The sequence below is a fragment of the Symphalangus syndactylus genome, chromosome 14 (assembly GCF_028878055.3).
Source record: "Symphalangus syndactylus isolate Jambi chromosome 14, NHGRI_mSymSyn1-v2.1_pri, whole genome shotgun sequence".
Lineage (NCBI taxonomy): Eukaryota > Metazoa > Chordata > Mammalia > Primates > Hylobatidae > Symphalangus > Symphalangus syndactylus.
The window spans coordinates 69,380,744-69,400,638 of NC_072436.2; the positions used below are offsets into that span (position 1 = coordinate 69,380,744).

Below are 19,895 nucleotides of genomic sequence, written 5' to 3' on the forward strand. Positions count from 1 at the left end.
CTTGGGGGCTGTGTGTGTGTGTGTGTGTGCCTGCATGCGTGTGCATGTGAGAAACATTTGAAGAGTGGACGTTCGGAGGCAGTGTATTTCAGTGGGTAAGCACGTGGATGCTATTGCCAGGAAGACTGGGGCCTGGGGTGACCAACTTGTCCCAGTATGCCAGTGGCTTTCCTGGCTTTAGCACTGAAAGTCCAGTGTCATGAGTATACTAGTATGGATTGCCCTACCTGGGACTTGCTAGCTGCTACCTAACTTCTCTGTGCCTCAGATTCCTCCTCTGTAAAATGGATTTAATGGATACCTATTTTGGCTGGGTGTGGTGACTCATACCTGTAATTCCAATGTGTCATGCATGCAAGTGGTGGGTGGGACAAGGACAGCTCCAGGGCTCACCTTTGCTGGGTAGGGTTAGGAGGAAGAGGAGGAGGGGCAGGCTGGGCAGGGTTGGCCTCACTTGCAGCCCCCTCCACTGCTGTCATCTCTGTAGCTATGCATAGGAGAGGGTGGGTGTTGGTGCTCAGGACTCTAGTGGCCCAGTGTTCTCCTGTACTTCTCCGTCTCTAGGGCTGTGTTCCATCCTGGCTGCCCTGTGGAAGCCCTGAAGAAATGGGACGTGACCCTGTGGAAGCAGGTTGACTTGAAGAGCTGCTGATGCTGGAGCCCATCCTGGAGAGTCTGATTCAACCTGTTTGAGTTAACTATAGTGTACGGCCCCAGCTGAGAGCTACCAGACTGGGAGTTGGGGGACAACGAAGGGACATCGGTATGGCTGGCTGTGGGACAGGTAGGGCTCAGACTCTGGGTCAGCATCTGTTGACCCCTGGGAATCTCCTCTCTTGGAGCAGTTAGGACTCTTGAGTTGCAAGAAATAGAAACTCAGTAGTGCCTCAAAGAACCCAAGGGTGCTGGGAGTAGCTGGAACTGGAAGGGTCTGTAAGGCTAAGGCTACACCTCACTGACCATACCCTCCTCACAGGCATCAGCTAGGGCCTTTTCACCATAGACTGGCTTCCTCTGTCATTGCCACATGGCATAAATGTCCACCACGGGGCTCACAAGCTGCCATTGAGATGGCTCAGTGCCACACACTGCACACAGGCCAATCCGGCCTCGCTCAGGTCCGCTCTCCAGTTGTGGGAAGGAGCCCATTTAGCCAGCTTGGGTCAAGGATCTCCACCTCTAACGGAGGGAGGGTGACCTGGCAGAAATATGGCTTCAGAGGCCATCCCCATAGGCAGGATAACTCCTGCCCACCTCACGCACCTCTTCATGTCAGGACCTGTGCTGGGAACTGTGGACACAGAGATGAGGACACTCCATGGCCTACTCAAGAAATATTTGAGCTGGGCTTTGAGAAATGGGTGGGTGTTTTTCAGGTGGAGAGGTGGGCAAGTGGTAATGCGTGAGGGGGGATTCTGTGTCTGAGGCAAGAATCCCACAGAAAGAGAAGACAGTGCCCAGCTCTCTCCCCTCTGTCTGGGTGGAGTGGAGAATGCCAAGGCGTGGAGGGACCCCCGAGGGAGACCATCCTAACATGTTGTTTGGATTTGAGATTCACTGTGCATTTTCCTCCTCCCGCCACCACCCACTGCCCCAGAATCAGACCTTCCTCCTCCAGTGGTTGGGCTGAGGGTGATATGGAGAGTTGTTCTATTTTGTGTTTGCTTTTTTAAAAGCAGGGCACACTGCTGCTCTAAAGAAAATAGAGGCTCTGCTGGGAAGGAAAAAAGGAAAATAGGACTTTGGGCACAAACCCTCAACCTATGGACATGGTCCCCTTGATTGTCAGCATCTGACTCTGACTCTGCACAAGACCTGGGGGGAGCTGCACCAGGAGGGACAGACATGCTGCACAGGAAACACTGGCGAGAGAGGGAGGAGGCTGGCAAAGGGACTGGCACTTGTCTTAAATGAAGAATGGCTGTGAAAAGGTGAGACGTGGTCCAGAAGAAGACCTGGGGGCAGTGTGTGTGTGTGCCTGCATGCGTGTGTGTGTGAGAAACATTTGAAGAGTGGATGTTCCAAGGCAGTGTATTTCAGTGGGTAAGCATGTGGATGCTATTGCCAGGAAGACTGGGGCCTGGGGTGACCAAGTTGTCCCAGTATGCCAGTGGCTTTCCTGGCGTTAGCACTGAAAGTCCAGTGTCATGAGTATACTAGTATGGATTGCCCTACCTGGGACTTGCTAGCTGCTACCTAATTTCTCTGTGCCTCAGATTCCTCCTCTGCAAAATGGATCTAATGGGTACCTATTTTGGCTGGATGTGGTGGCTCACGCCTGTAATTCCAGCGCTTTGGGAGGCCAATGTAGGCAGATTGCTTGAGCCCCAGGAGTTCAAGACCAGCCTGGGAAACATGGCAAAATCTTGTCTCTATGAAAAAATACAAAAATCAGCCAGGCGTGGTGGCATACTCCTGTAGTTCCAGCTTCTCAGGAGGCTGAGGTAGGAGAATCACGTGAGCCTGGGAATGTCAACACTGCAGTGAGCCGTGATCTTGCTACTGCACTCCAGCCTGGGCGACAGAGCGAGATTCTGTCTCAATAATAATAATAATAATAATAATAATATCTACTTTATAGAATTATTGTGGGTGTTAAACAAGAGAGTGTATAAAGGACCTAACCCAGTGCCTGGCAAAAGACATGTCCAACAAATATCATCTATTTATAATAAATTATATTAAATATATAGGCTTTTTCTGGGCAGTCCCAAGTGGGGAAACTGGACCTATCTGTTTAGCATAAGGAAAAATTTCCTCACAGATCGTGGGGTAGTGAATTGCCATGGTGTTCAAATATAGGCTGATGTAGGGCCTGGTTGTGAAGTGGAATGTAGAGCTAGCATCCTCCTGATACAGAAATTTCTTTTTTTGTTTGTTTGTTTTTTTGAGACATGGTCTTGCTGTGTCGCCCCGGCTGGAGAAGTTGCTCAGGCTGGCAGAAGTTTCTTAGTTCTCTGATACATTCAATGTCATCCTCTTCTCTTTGTTTCTTTCTTTTTTCTGAGGAGAGGAGCTAGCTTGTCAGAAAGAGCTGCACCTTTTCTTCTCATCAGGAATTCCTGTCACGGGAGGACCCCCTGGAGCTGCTTGGATAAAGACAGAGAGACACTTCAGCTGAGATTCCAGTGATCTGCGTTATGCTAATGACAGGAGTGACCGTGAATGGCTCCCTGCTGTCCTGGCTAATGGGGCTGCCTCAGGAGAGGAGCTGCTAGCCCAGGGCGGCTGGACTTCCATCAGCCAGCTGCCCGCCTCCCTGCGCCCCAGGCTATGGGACTAGAGCAGCCCTGCTCAGGGGCTCTGCTGCATGCGTGTGCGTGCATATGTGTGTGCGTGTGTGTGTGTGTGTGTGCGTGCATGTGTGTGTGTGCTTCCCTCCCCACCCGTTCCTTCTTGTCATTCCCCAGCCCCACCCCTTCACCCCTGCCCCACCCCCTGCCCTTTATCCTCTAGTAGTTTAGCTGAAGACAATGCTGAGGCAATTAATAGTGCCCTTTGAGGACTTGTCACTAGAAAGCTCTTTAACTCAGCCACCTGAGTTGGAGGCCCAGGCATGTGACAGGGATGGGGGGGTGCCAGGACTGTGTGGCAGCTGCTTGGGTGAGGCACAGGCACCATGTAGAAACCAGGTTGGGAGGCCTAGGTTCCCTGGACATATGTGGACATAGCAGGAGTCATTGTTTTTCATTGCAGTTTGTCTCTCACTAGAATTTTGGTCTTGCTAGCCGGCTGCAGAACCAAGATCTTAGAGGTGGGGTGCCAAGCAACACACCTGCCAACTACAGGGGCTATCACAGGAAAAATTTCCCCCGGCATGTGGCACCTTAAAGATGGGACATCGTGTGGTGGATGGCATGTGTTAGGGTGCCGTGGGGCCGGCGGTAACCTCTCTCCTCAGCTCTTCCTACCCCAAAGCTGTGCTCCTGGGAGGCCTGGGGAGCTGGTGGGGAAGGAGTTCAGGTCGAGGTAAGAGCCACACAGGGGGAGGAGAAGACTAGGCGGAGGGAGGGCCCTGGGCCTCCAGGCCTGTCTCTGCCATGTCTGACTTCACAGTGTCTCTCACACAACAAGCATCGTCTGTAGCTAGACCATGCTGGGGCAGCAGGAGCCCCGATGCCGAGGTGGACCCTGTCTACAATTTTGTGTACTGTGTGTGTGTGGTGGGTGGGTGTCTGCTGTGTGTACTCTCGGGGCCTGCCCACCTGGCCTTCATGAGCCGGGTAGTGGGGTCCCCACTGTCTCTCAAAACTCCTTTCCATAAGCCATGAACCTGCCTTTGGTCCTCGCCAGCTCCTCTGGTCGCCACTAGAGGGCAGCAGCCAACACAGCCCGGCAAGGGGAACTTTGGCGGCCAACTCCTGGCCCTACCGCCTCCTACTTCCACCTGTCCGCACCTTCCTAGCCCCTGGGGATGTGCAGGTCCCCAGCGTGTGGGTGGACCACTGGGACCACAGATCCTACTAAGGATGTCCTTGGCCTCAGGTATAGTGAATGTGTTAGTCTGTTAGAATGAGAAGGGGAGTGGGTGAAGACAGCGGAGGGGACCAGGGGTGGTCAAACCAGAACCCTGAGGTGTATTCATTTGTTCCTGCAAGGATAAAGACAGGAGAGAAGAGGAAAAGCCCGGGGGACCAGGCAGCCTGCAGGGAGATGAGGCAGGACCCAGCCCACTGGCCAAATGGCACCTGATGACAAGGCAGGCAGAATCACCCTAACTGCAAAGTCAGGTGACTCAACTCAGGAAGACCAGAGAAAACCATGTGGACTCCGGAAATAGCCTGCCCTAGTTTGAGCCCTGGCTGCTTAAAATATTAGCGGTATGACTGTGGACAAGATATTGAACCTCTCTGTGCCTTGGTTTCTTAGCTGTGATGGAGACAGTAATAGTATCGCCTGTGTTAGATGCATGTATTAAATAGGTTAGTACATACAAATCACTTAGAACAGTGTCTGACACAGATAAAGAACACTATAAATGCTAGCAATTATTGCTTTCTGCACTTCATCTTAGCCAAAAACCTGAAAAGCAATTTGGTCTTTGTTTTCTCAAGTAGAGACACCTATTATGTTGAAATAATTAGTTTCCCCTAGAAACTCTCACGAAATATACGGAGTTGGTCCCTGACCCTACAAACATTAAATGGTGACATTTGTGTTTTTTTTTTCTTTTTCCTTTTCTTTCTTTTTCTTTTTTTTTCCTTGAGATGGAGTTTCGCTCTCGTTGCCCAGGCTGTAGTGCAATGGCGTGATCTTGGCTCACCTCAACCTCCGCCTCCCCAGTTCAAATGATTCTCCTGCCTCAGCCTCCTGAGTACCTGGGATTACAGGCATGTGCCACCAAGCCGGCTAATTTTTTGTATTTTTAGTAGAGACGGGGGTTTCTCCATGTTGGTCAGGCTGGTCTCCAACTTCTGACCTCAGGTGATCCGCCCGCCTCGGCCTCTCAAAGTGCTGGGATTACAGGCATAAGCCACCGCGCCCGGCCCTTGTGGGGTTTTTTGGAGACAAGTTCTCACTCTGTCACTCAGGCTGGAGAGCAGTGGCACAAACATGGCTCACTGCAGGCTCGACCCCCTGGGCTCAAGGGATCCTCCCACCTGAGCCTCTCAAGTAGCTAGGACCGCAAGTGTGTGCCACCATGCCCAGCTAATTTTTTTTATTTCTTGTAGAGATGGGGTCCCACTATGTTGCCCAGGCTAGTCTTGAACTCCTGGGCTCAAGCAATCCTCCTGCCTCAGTGCCCAAATTGCTGGGATTACAGATGTGAGCCACCATGTCCAGCCACCTGTCAATATTTAAATCAACAAAATGGTCAGTCAACTTTGAACCTCCAAACCCTTTCACTCTTGAAATGAGTCCCTTGAATTGAGTGTGGGGACCTGCTATCCTTCCTTCCCTCCTTCAGGCAAGGCCTGGGTTTGCTCCCCTTGTAACTCCTTCCCCAAACACAGCCTGAGGATCCTCCCTGAGCCCCACCCTGTCCTGTTGGGTCAGGTGGACCTGACTTCTCACCACTCTCAGGAAATGGTGGCTTCTCTCTTCCTGCCATTGGAGGAAATTTGAATCCTCAGCCTTACCTCTCTCAGGCTACTTTTGGCTTTAAAACTGTGGGAAGTGAAAGTGCCCAGCCCTGGAAAAACAAGGCTGGTTCAAAGGTGAAAGCACTTAACCTTTTGGGGCCTCCAGTTTCCCTTATCTACAATTCTGGAGAGGGATGGGGGATATTTTTATAGTTTCCTCCTTCCCTGGGAAGATGTTTAGGGAAAAAAAATACCAATTGAGACTTTACTGGTTGGGTGTGGTGGCTCATGCTTGTAATCCCAGCACTTTGGGAGGCTGAGGCAGGCAGATCACTTGAGACCAGCCTGGCCATCATGGCGAAACTCCATTTCTACTAAAAATATAAAAATTATCTGGGCATGGTGGTGAATGCCTGTAATCCCAGCTGCTTGGGAGGCTGAGGCAGGAGAATTGCTTGAACCCAGGAAGTGGAGGTTGCAGTGAGCTGAGATTGTGCCACTGCACTCCAGCCTGGGCAACAGAGCAAGACTCCGTGTAAAATAGGTAAATAAATGAGAGAGACAGAGAGAGAGAGAGAGATACTTTACTATGCCTCTACTCACCGATGCTTCTGTGTCTCCAATACAAACTCCTCAATAGAAAAGATCTGGGCATGAAGCTCCCCTGTTGGAACAACCAGGGATGACCAAGTCCCATGACCTAAGGTTAGCAAACTTACCTGTAAGGCACCACTCAATGGTTTTTCCTCACATAGGGACTGGGTAACAACAGGAAATTGGAGACATCCTAGCAGGCCCATCATATTATGAACATTTTAATTGTAAACTTCGTTTATGAATAGGTAACACCTTTCCATAACTTTACATAGTTCAATGTTTTAAGGATATAAAAAGACATACAGTGGGAATGCTCTTTCCTACTCTCAAACCCCACCCTTTCTCTTCCTAGGAAGCAAGCAATATTACCATTTTCTAATGTATTCTTCCAGAGATATTTTATAGAAAGAAATGTGTAGCCTGGGTGACGTGGCTCATGCCTGTATTCCCAAAGTAGTACCTGCTGTGGCAGGAAGATTGCTTGAGCCCAGGAGTTCAAGACCAGCCTGGACAGCATAATGAGACCTCATCTGTACAAAAAATAAAAATAAAAAAATCAGCCAGGTGTTATGGCATGCACTTGTAGTCCCAGCTACTTGAGATGCTGAGGTGGGAGGATCTCTTGAGACCTGTGGGTTGAGGGTGCAGTGAGCCATGATCTTGTCACTGTGCTCCAGCCTGGGTGACAGAGTGAGACCCTGTCCCTCCCTGCAAAAAATGTATATATAGATTCTTTTCCCCATTCTTTTGCTTTTTTTCAAAAATAGTCCTATATAGGTACATAAACACCCTCATTGGCTTTTAGGGCCAGATATACTTAACCAGTTTCCTATCAATGAACACTTAGGTTGTTTTCAGTCTCTTACAGTGCTGCATTGAAAAGCCTTGTAAATAAGCATATGGTGAGTCTGGGTGCAGTAGCTCATACCTGTAATCCCAGTACTTTGGGAGGCCAAGGCGTGTGGATTACTTGAGGTCAGGAGTTTGAGACCAGCCTGGCCAACATGGTGAAATCCCATCTCTACAAAAATACAAAAATTAGCTGGGTGTGGTGGTGGGCACCTGTAATCCCAACTGCTCAGGAGGCTGGGGCAGGAGAATCGATTGAACCCAGGAGGCAGAGGTTGCAGTGAGCTGAAATCGTGCCACTGCACTCCAGCCTGGGCAACAGAACAAGACTCCATCTCGAAAAAGAAAAAAAAAGCATATAGCCCTTTAAGGTCTCACTCTGTCACCCAGGCTGGAGTGCAGTGGTGTGATCCTGGCTCACTGCAACCTTGAACTCCCAGGCTCAAGCAATCTCCCACTTCAGACTCCCGAGTAGCCAGGACTACAGGCACCATTGCACCTGGATAATTTCTAAATTTTTTGTAGAGATGGGGTCTCACTTTGTTGTCTAGGTCAATCTTGAACTCCTAGGCTCAAGTAATCCTCCTGCCTAGGCTTCCCAAAATGCTAGGATTATAGGTGTGAGCCACCCCACCACACCCCATATACATATCTCTCAGGTATTCTTAACTGGGGGTCCAGGGACCCCTTAGAAGTCAGCAGGTATAGAATTTAGGGAGACAATTTCAAGACACCTGGAAACTTGGAATGAGAAAAGTTTCTATTTTTATCTATAACTCTCTCATATGATTAATGATATCTTGAAATATCATTTACACTCACTCCTACTTTGTCATTGTGGTGGGTAGTTATTAGATTTTGCAATAGGTCTGCTTATGTCATATATTAATAGAGAAGCATATAAATTACAGAATACATTTGGTTTTCTAAAAATAGTTTAATACTTGCATTTCAATATAATTGGTTTGCTTTGTAATCTTTTTTGTTTTATTTTTGTTTTGTTTTTGTTTTTGTTTTGAGACAGAGTCTCGCTCTGTTCCCCAGGCTGGAGTTCAGTGGCGCGATCTCGGCTCACTGCAAGCTCCGCCTCCCAAGGTCACGCCATTCTCCTGCCTCAGCCTCCCGAGTAGCTGAGACTACAGGCGCCTGCCACCATGCCTGGCTAATTTTTTTTTTTTTTTTTTTTGTATTTTTTAGTGTAGACGGAGTTTCACCGTGTTAGCCAGGATGGTCTCGATCTCCTGACCTTGTGATCCTCCCGCCTCGGCCTCCCAAAGTGCTGGGATTACAGGCGCGAGCCACCGCGCCCGGCAACCGCAATTTTTTTTTTTTCTGAGACAGGTTTTCATTCTGTCATCCTAGCTGGAATGCAGTGGCCCAGTCATAGCTTACTGCAGCCGCCATCTCCTGGACTCAAGTAATCCTCCTGCCTCAGCCCAGAGTAACTGCGACTACAGGTACGCACCACCATGCCTGGCCATTTTAAAATTTTTCATTGCCCAGGCTGGTCTTGAACTCCTGGCCTCAAGTGATCCTCCTACCTCAGCCTCCCAAAGTGCTGGGATTACAGGCATGAACCACTGTGCCCAGCCTGCTTTGAAATCTTTTTTTTTTTTTCTTGAGACGGAGCCTCGCTCTGTCGCCCAGGCTGGAGTGCAGTGGCGCAATCTCGGCTCACTGCAACTTCCGCCTCCCGGGTTCACGCTCTTCTCCTGTTTCAGCTTCTTGAGTAGCTGGGACTACAGGCGCCCGCCACCAGGCCCGGCTAATTTTTTTGTATTTTTAGTAGAGACTGGGTTTCACCGTGTTAGCCAGGATGGGCTTTGTAATCTTATGTATTTTGTTGGGGGGAGGGGGGAGCTATGCATAACATAAAATTTACCGTTTTAACCATTTTACAATTCTGTAACACTGTATACAATTCAGTGACATTAAGCACATTCACACTGTTGTGATGCCATCAGCACCATCCATCTTCCCAAACTGAAACCCTGTATCCATTAAAAAGTAATTCCCCATTCTTTGTCCCCCAGACCCTGGCAAGCACCATTTAACTTTCTGCCCATGATTTTGACCACTCTGGGTACCTCATATGAGTGGAATCATACAGTGTGTGTCCTTCCCTATTTGGCTTATTTCACTTAGCATCATGCCTTCAAGGTTCATTAATGTTGTAGCATGTGTCAGAATTTCACTTCAAGGCTAGATAATACTCCATTGTATGTTTATAGCACTTTGCGTCTATCTTTTCGTCAACCGATGGACATTTGGGTTGCTTCCTTCTTCTGACGATTGTGAATAATGCTGTGAATATTGGTATACAAATGTCTCTGCTTTCTCAGTTCTTTTGGGTATATACCTAGAAGTAGAATCGCTAATTCATACGGTAATTGTTTTTTTAGGAATATGTATTTTTATGCAGGAAAAGTATGATTCTGAAATAAGCCTACTAGACTCTTGTTCTACATACTTTATTTTGCATGCCTGTCTCGGCCACTAGATGGGAGACTTGTTGACAAGGACTAACCGGTTCCAGGTGCCCCTCAGGGAACCCTCCCAGAGGTGTAGTAAATGCATCCAGCGCCTAGCGGACGCCCTGCGTGCCCGGCAGGGGGTGAGGTGCAGGCGATACAAAGGTGCAGAACGTACCCCAAAAGAACAGCCTAGAGGGGAATTAGGCCGGAGGATGACCGATTAAAATCACCCCAACTCCTGATTGTGCAGCTTCCTAGGTGCAAGACCCAGGGCAACTTCCTTTGGCTCCAGCTTCCCCATCTATAAAATGATTTACATCATCTGCTCAAATGTCCGACAAGAACACACCTCGCCTTTATCACAGAGCGTGGCACATATTAGGAATTCAATAATTTTGTCCCTGTCACCTGCGATCGCAAGAGACAGATTTGTCCGCAACCTGCCGGGAGGCAGGTTCTGGGGAGGTTGCTGGGGCGCGGTCGGGCGGCCCTGTCCGGCCCTGGACCACCTCCAGGCTGGTGCGGGAGTGCACAGGGAGGGGCTGGAGGCTGCACTCCGAGCCCCGTATGGGCGCCTGGTCGTCTCCGCCCCTGGGGACCTTCCCGCCTCCCCCTGGCTGCGGCCGTCTGCATTCGTTCCCCTCAGTGGAGCGGTGGATCCGGGCGGGGCAGCGGCGGTTGGCCCTCCCCTCCGGCGGGCGGCGCTAGCGCGAGCCTGGCCCCGGGCAACACTCGGCCGGGCTTCTCTCGACTGCGGCGCACCGTCGTCCTGCCGTCCGCCGGGCGGGGACGCTTCGGCAACGGCGGTGGCGGCTGTGTGTCGCCGGAGCCGAAGCGCGCAGGCCCGTCCCGGTGGCCGGGGAGCGGGCGGGTGGGGGCGCCATGTGGTTCATGTACCTGTTGAGCTGGCTGTCGCTCTTCATCCAGGTGGCCTTCATCACGCTGGCCGTCGGTGAGACTGCACGACCCCGGCCCGCGCGGGCTCCCGCCCCGGCATCGGTGCTCGTTGGGGGTCGCATCGCGGGGGTTTCGTAGCCACTCGGGGGGGCCACTGCCCGGCGCTCCCGGCCTTCCCCGCCCCAATCCCATCCCGCCTGATCCTGCCCCTCCTGTCGAGCCTGGCAGCCCGGCCTGACCGCGGCTCCTTCCAGGTGTCACAAAGTCCGCTCCGGCAGTGCCCGGGAAAGGGTGACTCGAGTGCCGCGCTCGCGCCTGCGGACCGCTAACCGCTGCGGCTCCCACTCTTCGCGGGCCTGCCGCGCGGAAATTTTCCCCAACGCCTACCGCCGCCTTTGCTCCTCTGGCCCTTCGTACTTCCTGCTCTCTCCACCTTTGACACTTCTCCTCTGGCTAGTTCCCATTCGGCCTCAGTTGAGATGTCATCTTTTCCGGGAAGTCCACAGGGGTTGATGGTCCAGCAGTGCCCTGTCCTTTCCCTAAAGTAACATTTCTCACACTGAACTCGTCTGTCTCTCCCTACTGTTCCCCTTCCCTTTCCCAGGCTGGGTCAGGGAAGGACCCTTGTCTGTCTTGTTCAGTTGTATCCTCAGCCCAAGGACCTGGCTCATGCCAAGTGCCCAGCAGTTGTTTATTGAATACGTGAAATTCCATTTTCTGAGCCAGAGGTTATCATTGTACTGTGCATCAAATGCAGACTTTCACTGATTTTTATGAGATTTGTCCTTAGTTGCCCTAAGAAAGTTTTACTTCTCCAGACTTGGAAGGGCAACACATGGGATGTTTGGTTTGTTCTTGACCTTCTGGGGTCCATGAAGGGTGGATGGGGACTGGGCTGCAGAGAGAGGGGTGACCAGGATGGTGGGAGTGACCCTGGCTGATAGTCTCCCTGCCTCCCACCCTGCAGCAGCTGGACTCTATTACCTGGCAGAACTGATAGAAGAATACACAGTGGCCACCAGCAGGATCATCAAATACATGATCTGGGTAAGTGGCATCTTTCTCCAGGAGTCCTCCTCACTCTTTTGCCCTGCCTCAAAAGCAAGAAGTGCGGAGAGTTTGGCATGGATGATGAGGCCTGTGTCTCTGCTGTTTCCTGAGCATACACTCTTACCTCCTTGCCCTGAACGCTGTCTTTTGGGTCTGCACTCCTGGGCCCAGATCTTCCTGGCCGCCTTCCCCAAGTGGCATTGTTTCACTGCAGGCCTTGTTCTCTAGTCTTTAAGGTGACAGCCAAGTGTACTTGTCTGTTGACAAGACCGTAGATTTGACTTTGCTTAGCTGTCTCCCGCTGTCTTCAGCCCTTTGCTCTGCTCACAGAATTTAAAACTTAGAGGAGCCATAAGACAGTTTTGTGTATATGTTCATTGCCATCTTTCTAATCGGATCAAGTGATTTGTCCTAAGATTGGCACAGCTTCGCTGTCCTCACCCTTTCCTGGTCTCATGGGAGGCTTCTGTTACTGAAGACACAGTCCTTGCCACTGATGTCAAAGCCATAGGGGTGACTGCTGGCGGACAGACTTCCTTCAGCTGCAGGAAAGGCTGGGGGTAGGGGTGCCATTGGAGAGAAAGCGCCCACAGCCCCTCAGGTCACCTGGTGTCAGCAGCCACTTGCACTCTGGGCATGGCTGAGGTTGGGGGTTCACAGTGGAGGCAAGACTATAGCCCTCAGCTCTGGTCCAGAGGCCCAGCTTGTAGGTTTTGGCACAGTAATCAGCCCCTCATTCAGCCAACTGTCATTTGCTAAGCACTGACAACTGTAGGTCATTATCAGTAATGTTTTTCAAACTGTAGGCATGATTCATTATTTGGCTGTGTAGTTAATTCAGTAGGTCACAATCAGCATTTTTTTAAAAAAGGAACATAAATAGAATTGAAATTTGAGCTTTGAATCGTGTATATGTATATGTATATATGTGTTGGGGTCACAGTGTAAAATGTTTTTCCTTCTTTTTTTTTTTTTTTTTGAGATGGAGTTTCCCTCTTATTACCCAGGCTGGAGTGCAGTGGCACAATCTCGGCTCACCACAACCTCCGCCTCCTGGGTTCAAGTGATTCTCCTGCCTCAGCCTCCCCAGTAGCTGGGATTATAGGCTAATTTTGTATTTTTAGTAGAGATGGGGTTTCTCCATATTGGTCAGGCTGGTCTCAAACTCCCAACCTCAGGTGATCTGCCTGCCTTGGCCTCCCAAAGTGCTGGGATTACAGGCGTGAGCCACCACGCCTGGCAGATGTTTTTCTTACTGTGGGTTGCTGTCAAAAAGTTTGAGAAATGGGCTGAGTGCGGTGGCGCACACCTATAATCCCAGCACTTTGGGAGGCCGTCAGAAGTTCGAGACCAGCCTGGCTAACATGGCGAAACCCTGTCTCTACTAAAGACACAAAAATTAGCTGGGCGTGGTCGTGCGTGCCTGTAGTCCCAATTACTCAGGAGGCTGAGGCAGGAGAATTGCTTGAATCCAGGAGATCGTGCCACTGCACTCCAGCCTGGATGACAGAGTGAGACTCCATCTCAAAAAAAAAAAAAAAAAAAGTGTTGCCTTTTGGGAGCAGAGAACCTAGTTGGGGAGGCCAGACCTGTGAAATGAGGAGATTGAAGCATGAACCTAGTGCTGCCTAGAGCGGGCTGGGGGTTGGTGAGTCCAGGAAGGTTGCCTGGAAGAAGTGCCCTGCACTGTCTGCCTCTGGTTGTTTCAGTTCTCCACCGCTGTACTGATCGGCCTCTACGTCTTTGAGCGCTTCCCCACCAGCATGATTGGAGTGGGCCTGTTCACCAACCTCGTCTACTTTGGCCTCCTCCAGACCTTCCCCTTCATCATGCTGACCTCGCCTAACTTCATCCTGTCGTGTGGTGAGAGGGGACAGAGTTGGGGAGGCAGCTGATGTGGTTGGGTGTGCCCATCTCCATCCTGGGCACTGAAGGGGCTACAGAAAAAGGAAGCCAGCTGTTGAAGTCCTCCAGGAAGCCAGGCTAGCTGGGAAGATGCGGTTCTTACTGCTGAGGACTCTAGAGCCCACCTTGGCTCTAGTGAATAGAATTTGTTGGGGCTGAGGGCTCAGACAGGGCGGGCTTTCCCAGAGAGGTAAGTTTGAAGGAGAGTTTGGGAAAGAAGAGATGTGGATTGGCTGAGGCAGGGCCCCCAACTGAGCAGTTCCAGCCTCAAAAAAACCACTTGGCCAGAAAAAGCCCAAAGCCCTTCCGGTAGGCAGGCAGGCAGGCAGCTGTCCGTCCAGTCCTCTGACCCAAAGTCATGGTTAGGACTGGAGCCTCGTGGGGCTGTGAGCACCTTGCAGACTCTGGCCTGGTGTGAATGCCTCCTGGGGGCTGCAGCTTCTCATCTCATTCTCACTGGCTGCTGCTGCCTCGGGCTTGAGCCTGGATGTGGAGGACCCAGTCTTCTTGGTGTTGCCCTGCCACCACTTTCTGACCCTGGGGAATCATTGGCCCTCTCTGGGCCTTAGCTTCTCCATCTATTCAGAGAGGATGTTTCTGAAAGAACTATTGGGAGACTCAGTGGGCATATAGTAGGTGCACATAGGTATTTATAGATATTCCTGGAAAAGGCTTCGGAAAGTATTTTGGTTGCCAAGATTGCCATTGCTCCTGTTCATCATTGCTGGCTACCCTAGCTTTCAGTCAGGGTATCAGATGGAGTTAGGGGTTTTTTAGAGTGACTTTTCTGTTTCTATGAGAGAGCCTGGAGAGTGAATATTATCCACACAAAGGGCGTATTGTTAAAGCCAAAACTGGTTTCTTCCTTGGGTGTTGGTGTGATTTCACCAAAGAATTTGTTCAGCAGAGGTTTGTTTAGGGAGCCCTTCCATGGAGACCAGGCCCCTCTGTCCCAGGGAAGAAGTCCTGCCCCCAGCCCCTCAGCAGCAGGCTCCCCGATTTCACTCCCTTGATCTGCCCTTTGATGCCTAAATGAGTTTTTCCAAAAGATCTTGTGGGCACCAGGCACTATCCTACCTCCCATTATCTCTTAGCCCTAGAGTGTGGCTAGGCATAGCAGAACTGTAGTCTTTGCCTTAGAATGGGAGAGGCAGGAGAGAAGAAAGGAGACATGGGAATTGCTGTGAGGTGTGTGTGAGGGGACAGTCAGTTTCAGGGCACATGTTCTTTCTGGTGCCTGCCCTTCACCTCACCATGGGAACCAGCAGGGATGACTGTCTCTTGAGCAGCCTGTGTCCACGGTATGCACACGTGCCCTCTTTTATAATCTCAGTTACACACCAAGGAGGGGTGGCTGTGTGTGTGTGTGTGTCCAGAACGTATCAGTTCACACCGGTATGCCTTACCTGGGGGCAGGATGAGGAGGGACCCCTTCCCCCAGAATGTTGAGGAACCTGAAGACTGCACCTCAAAGCATCTAGCGAGTCTTGCCCTTTTATTCCTGAGGAGTGAGAGCCTTTTTATTTGAGCAAGACTTCTCCCTGCTGCCCAGTTTGGAGTAGAGCGTCTTAGGGGCATCTAATCTGCACACCCATGATTTCTCCCCACCTGTCACTGTGGGAGAGCTTTCTTTAGCACTCACATCCACTAAAAACGAGGTTCATTATCATGATGCTTTGGATTATGTAACATAGAAGTCTCATTTTTATAACATGCAAAGAGCCTTCTTCTAATTTTACTCGGAATGCCCTGTGCAGTGGGCAGGTTGAGGCTCATTCTCCCATTTTAGCAGATGGGAAACAGTTCTAGGCAGTAGCCTACTCTGAGTTGAGTGTAAAGTCAGGCCTAAGACTCCATGGAGGCTCCCAACTTCTGAGGGCCTTTTGAAGTTAAAAGTACAGCTTTCTGTTATTCCCCTTAAACTGACTGACTCTTCATTCCCTCAACAGGACTAGTGGTGGTGAATCATTACCTAGCATTTCAGTTTTTTGCAGAAGAATATTATCCCTTCTCAGAGGTAAGAAGTGTCCAGCACATTCAGCTGTTAACAGGGACAGGGTAGTAAAAAGGAACTTGCATGGTTTACTTTGTGAACTTAGCTATGATTTGAAACTGAATCTGTTCAAGGATTACATGTTTGAAAAAAACAAAACATAGATGGTTTGAGAAAGCAGTGTGGATGGGGACAGAATGAGCTCCTTTGGCTGAGGTGGGGAGGACACTGCTCTTCCTCAGTGAGTCCTTTGGGTCCCCCTGGAGGGGTCATCCTGAGGTCAGGAAGGGGTTCTAGGGTGACCTTCTCTGACACAGTCCTCACAGGGCAGGGATGGACTGCACCCCTGAGCCCCAGCTTTTCCCAGTGGCTGCCAAGGTTTTCTTCTCCCACGATTTCTCCACACCCTGCTGCTCTAGTTTGAACCTCTGCTGGGAGGAGCAAGGTCACTTCTTTGGGGAGTGTGGGTCAGTCAGTCATGGCTTAACACTTTGTCTGCCTCCTTCAGTCCAGGGGAGTTGCTTGTCCTAGTGACCAAGATGTGGGGTTTGTGGCCACATTCAGTCATTTTCAGCCTCCACCTTTCCCCACAGAAGGATTTCCATGTCTGAGGGTGGCGTTCCCCGCTTCCCAGGCCTGGGCCCCCTTCGGAGATCAGGTGTGGTCCCCTGTGCACTCTTGACCAACACACAGTGACCACACCCAGCCCAATCTTGGCACCTCCGGGGCACCCTCTTCTCTCTCTCTTGTTGCTAGGTCCTGGCCTATTTCACTTTCTGCCTGTGGATAATTCCTTTTGCGTTTTTTGTGTCACTTTCGGCTGGGGAGAACGTCCTGCCCTCTACCATGCAGCCAGGAGGTGAGAAGGGATTTTTAAGGGGCCGAGGTGGGGGCAAGCCAGCAAGACCTGGGTTGGCAGGGATCCACTGAGGGAACCGGAGTCTAGCCCTGTGTTGGAGACACCTGGACTCGGGGTTGGGAGGGCCGTGTTCACACACACACGCACGCACACACACTCTCTCTCTCTCTCTGATATTCTTGCCTGTGTCTCCACAGATGATGTCGTCTCCAATTATTTCACCAAAGGCAAGCGGGGCAAACGCTTAGGGATCCTGGTTGTCTTCTCCTTCATCAAAGAGGCCATTCTACCCAGTCGTCAGAAGATATACTGACCCCCATGCGGGCAGGATGTGGGGGCAAGATCAGGAGAGTCAGGCCCCTGGGCCTCTATGCCAGGTGGGGACCGGAAGTCGGGACGGCACCTACCACCTGCCCTGGCTTTCCTCCCCTCAACTCTGAAGCCCCATCCCCACCCTCCTTGGGGGGCTCAGCTTGGCTCAGATCTGATGCTGCAAGAGGCTGTAACCTCAAAGGGCACCAAAGAGGGTGGCAGAGCCTGCTTAGCCAGGAGGCCGAGGTCCCTCAGTCCTCCCCTGTCCCTTCCAAGGTGGGTCAGGAGGTTCTGGCCCAGCTGGGGCAGGCAGGGCAGGGTCTGTGAAGCTTAAGAGCAGATGGTGACAAGTTCTCTGGGCAGGTGGCCATGGGGAGGGGCCATGGCTTGGCATGCCCAACAGAAATAGTTTTTGCTGTTGAACGGTGATTTCTATCCAAGTGCGGATTTCTGTTTGAATAAAGCTTCTAGGTGGCACTGTTTGCCTTAATACCCTGACAGTTTACCTTCCTTTCTTCCTGCTAACCTTCTGCTCTGGACTGGACTCACTTTTCTGCTCCAGGGACTCCTTTTCTGGGTTTGGGTCTTGCCCTTCCCAAGGGACTGTTCTTGTGGCCCTTAATGGGAAGGGTGCAGGGGTGAGGAGCTGAGCCCGCTCAAGGAGTGGGAATTGGGGCTTTAGGCAGCCTCTCTGATGCACTCTCTTCCATCTCTTTCCCCAAGGCTCCGTGACTGTCAAACTGGGAGTAGGAGAGGGGACAATTTAGGACTGGGCTAGATTTTCAGAAGAACATCTACAATATCCTATTTATAAATCTTCCCCTGGGAAAAGGAGTGGTTTCTGGCTGAATACTATCTTGGGCTCAAGGAGAAACAAAATAAAAATTAGCTTCCAGGCAGCCTGTTTTTAAAGAAATGGGACTAATGGGAGAAGCTGTCTGTCACTCTAAGAGCATCCAAGGCCTGGCCCTCTTCTGTGCACTCTTGGCTCCTGGGGAGATATATCTGCCTTCTAAGAAGGCAGGCCAGGTCTTGAGCACAGACCTGCATTTGTTGACCTTGCACTCCAACTATAGTGCCTTGCAAGTGCTCAACAGTACATATTGGAATGAAGTCCCCATGAGAGCCATTTCTGGCCATGTTCTATACCTCAAAGTGAGGCTGGCAGGTACAGAGATGAACTGTACACATGTGATACCTTTAAGCCACTGGAAAAACCCCTGTGCTTGAAACTATTTCCTCTATATCATGCCTGGAGTTCCATCATAGCCCTTCATTTCCTTGGCTTTAGCATTTACCTTCTCTTAAGAATACCAGCTTTCCCCTTTCCCTGAGAGGAAGAGCACATGTTGGTCTTCTCTTAGTGTGAACGAGATTACCAGGCCCTTTTCTCCTATGCACACCAGGGTAGACAAGGCAGGGGATACTGGCAGCCTGCATCATCCTCCCATTGGGCTGACAGCTGGCCCTACTCTCCTCCCTCTGCTGCTTGGTTCCTCACCTTGATGATGTGGCTTCGCCCCCTCCACTCTACTGCCAGTGTTCTCCCAGGGGTTGCTAAATCCAGCAGACCCCTTTCCTGTCTTACTAGATCTGGGCAGCATTTGACATGGCTGATCACCCCTTGCTTCTTGGATGGCACTTCCTTGGCACCTCTGTGGCTAGTTGTCCTACCTCCCTGGCTGTTCCTTTCAGGCTTCTGTGCAGGCTTCTCCACTTGCCCATGCACAGTAGGGTCTTTCAGGGTTCTGCTGTGGGCTCCCTAGGGAAGCCCATCCATCTGGATAGTTTCAAGGAAGGTGAGGAATTTAGAGTTGACCTCCAGCCCCAACATCCTTCCTGATCACCTGAACCACAGTTTTGCTGCCTTCTAGGTGCACAGACAATTCAGGTCCACGGCCCAGATGGTACTTGCTGTCTTCTGCGAACCTATCCCTTCTGGGTACTTCCCTTGACCCCGAGATCACTCAGGAGCCAGACAGGAAACTTCTTGTATTCCTGTTTTCTCTTTCTGCCCACCACATCCAATCTCTCAAAACGGTCAGGTCTACCTTAACATCTCTTGATTTGAGCCACTCCCACTGTCATCAGCTTTCACCTGGATTATCGTGACAGCCTCCTACTGCTTCTCTATCCCGTGGCCAGAGCTATCTTCCTAAAATGCATTGCCTAGTTGATCAAGTCACTCTCTGGCCTAAAACCTTCCATGGCTCCCTGCTGCCCTCAGGATAAAGTCCGGACCCCTCAGCATGGCTTGTGAGACTCATGGTGTCCTGGTCCCTGCTCACCTCTCTGGTCTCATCACTTGCCTTCTTGCATTCTGGGGCCCAGCCTCCTGTATCCAGAGATGCAGTGGCTCTCCATTGCCACTCTGATTCCTCCTTTCTTTTGGTCACAGAGAAAGGGTACTTTCTCTGTCAAATCTCAACTTAGACTTGACTTCCTCCAAGGAGCTTTGGCTATACCCTCTCCTCCTGACCCCCACCCTGGCATACTGCACCGATCACTCTGGGCTCACTTGCCTGCCTAATGGTCATCTCCCCAGTAGACTGTAAGCTCCTTGAGGGCAAGGATTGTGTTGGAATTTTTGTATTAACAGTGCCTGGCTTGGTGCCTGGCACCTAGAAAGCACTCAATAAATGTTTGTTTAATGAATGAATTGTAGTGATGTGTACAAAGGGATACGGGGAAGCCAGTTAACTTCCTGGAGGAAGGACAAGTGCTTTCATAGACTCGGGTGGAAACCACACATCCCTCCCCTCCCTTGATGTACTGCCCATGCCTCCCTGAACTGCAGAAACCTCAGTGGCTGCTGGCAATAAGGATGGCAGCCCAGAGTAGCAGGGAAGCCCATGCCAGGGGGACATATTAGCTGCCCTCCACCCCATTCTGGGTCTCAGAGCCTGCAGCAGGAAGGGCTTAATCTGAAAAAGAAA

General features: G+C 50.9%; 1 protein-coding gene and 1 long non-coding RNA gene across 2 annotated transcripts; one reads left to right on the forward strand and one right to left on the reverse strand.

The window, feature by feature from the left end:
- Window positions 1-9,924: 9,924 nt before the first annotated feature.
- Window positions 9,925-11,198, reverse strand: LOC134732469 (uncharacterized). The gene is made up of 2 exons (XR_010115669.1): window positions 10,841-11,198; window positions 9,925-10,244 (listed from the first exon to the last, which is right to left on the reverse strand). It is a non-coding gene; the product is annotated as an uncharacterized lncRNA (long non-coding RNA).
- On the forward strand, window positions 10,644-19,614 carry TEX261 (testis expressed 261). The gene is made up of 6 exons (XM_055241983.2): window positions 10,644-10,895; window positions 11,808-11,887; window positions 13,600-13,753; window positions 15,745-15,812; window positions 16,545-16,647; window positions 16,845-19,614. Exons 1-6 carry the CDS (start codon window positions 10,826-10,828, stop codon window positions 16,958-16,960), a joined length of 591 nt encoding a protein of 196 aa, XP_055097958.1. The 5' UTR covers window positions 10,644-10,825; the 3' UTR covers window positions 16,961-19,614.
- The last annotated feature ends 281 nt before the right edge of the window (window positions 19,615-19,895 follow it).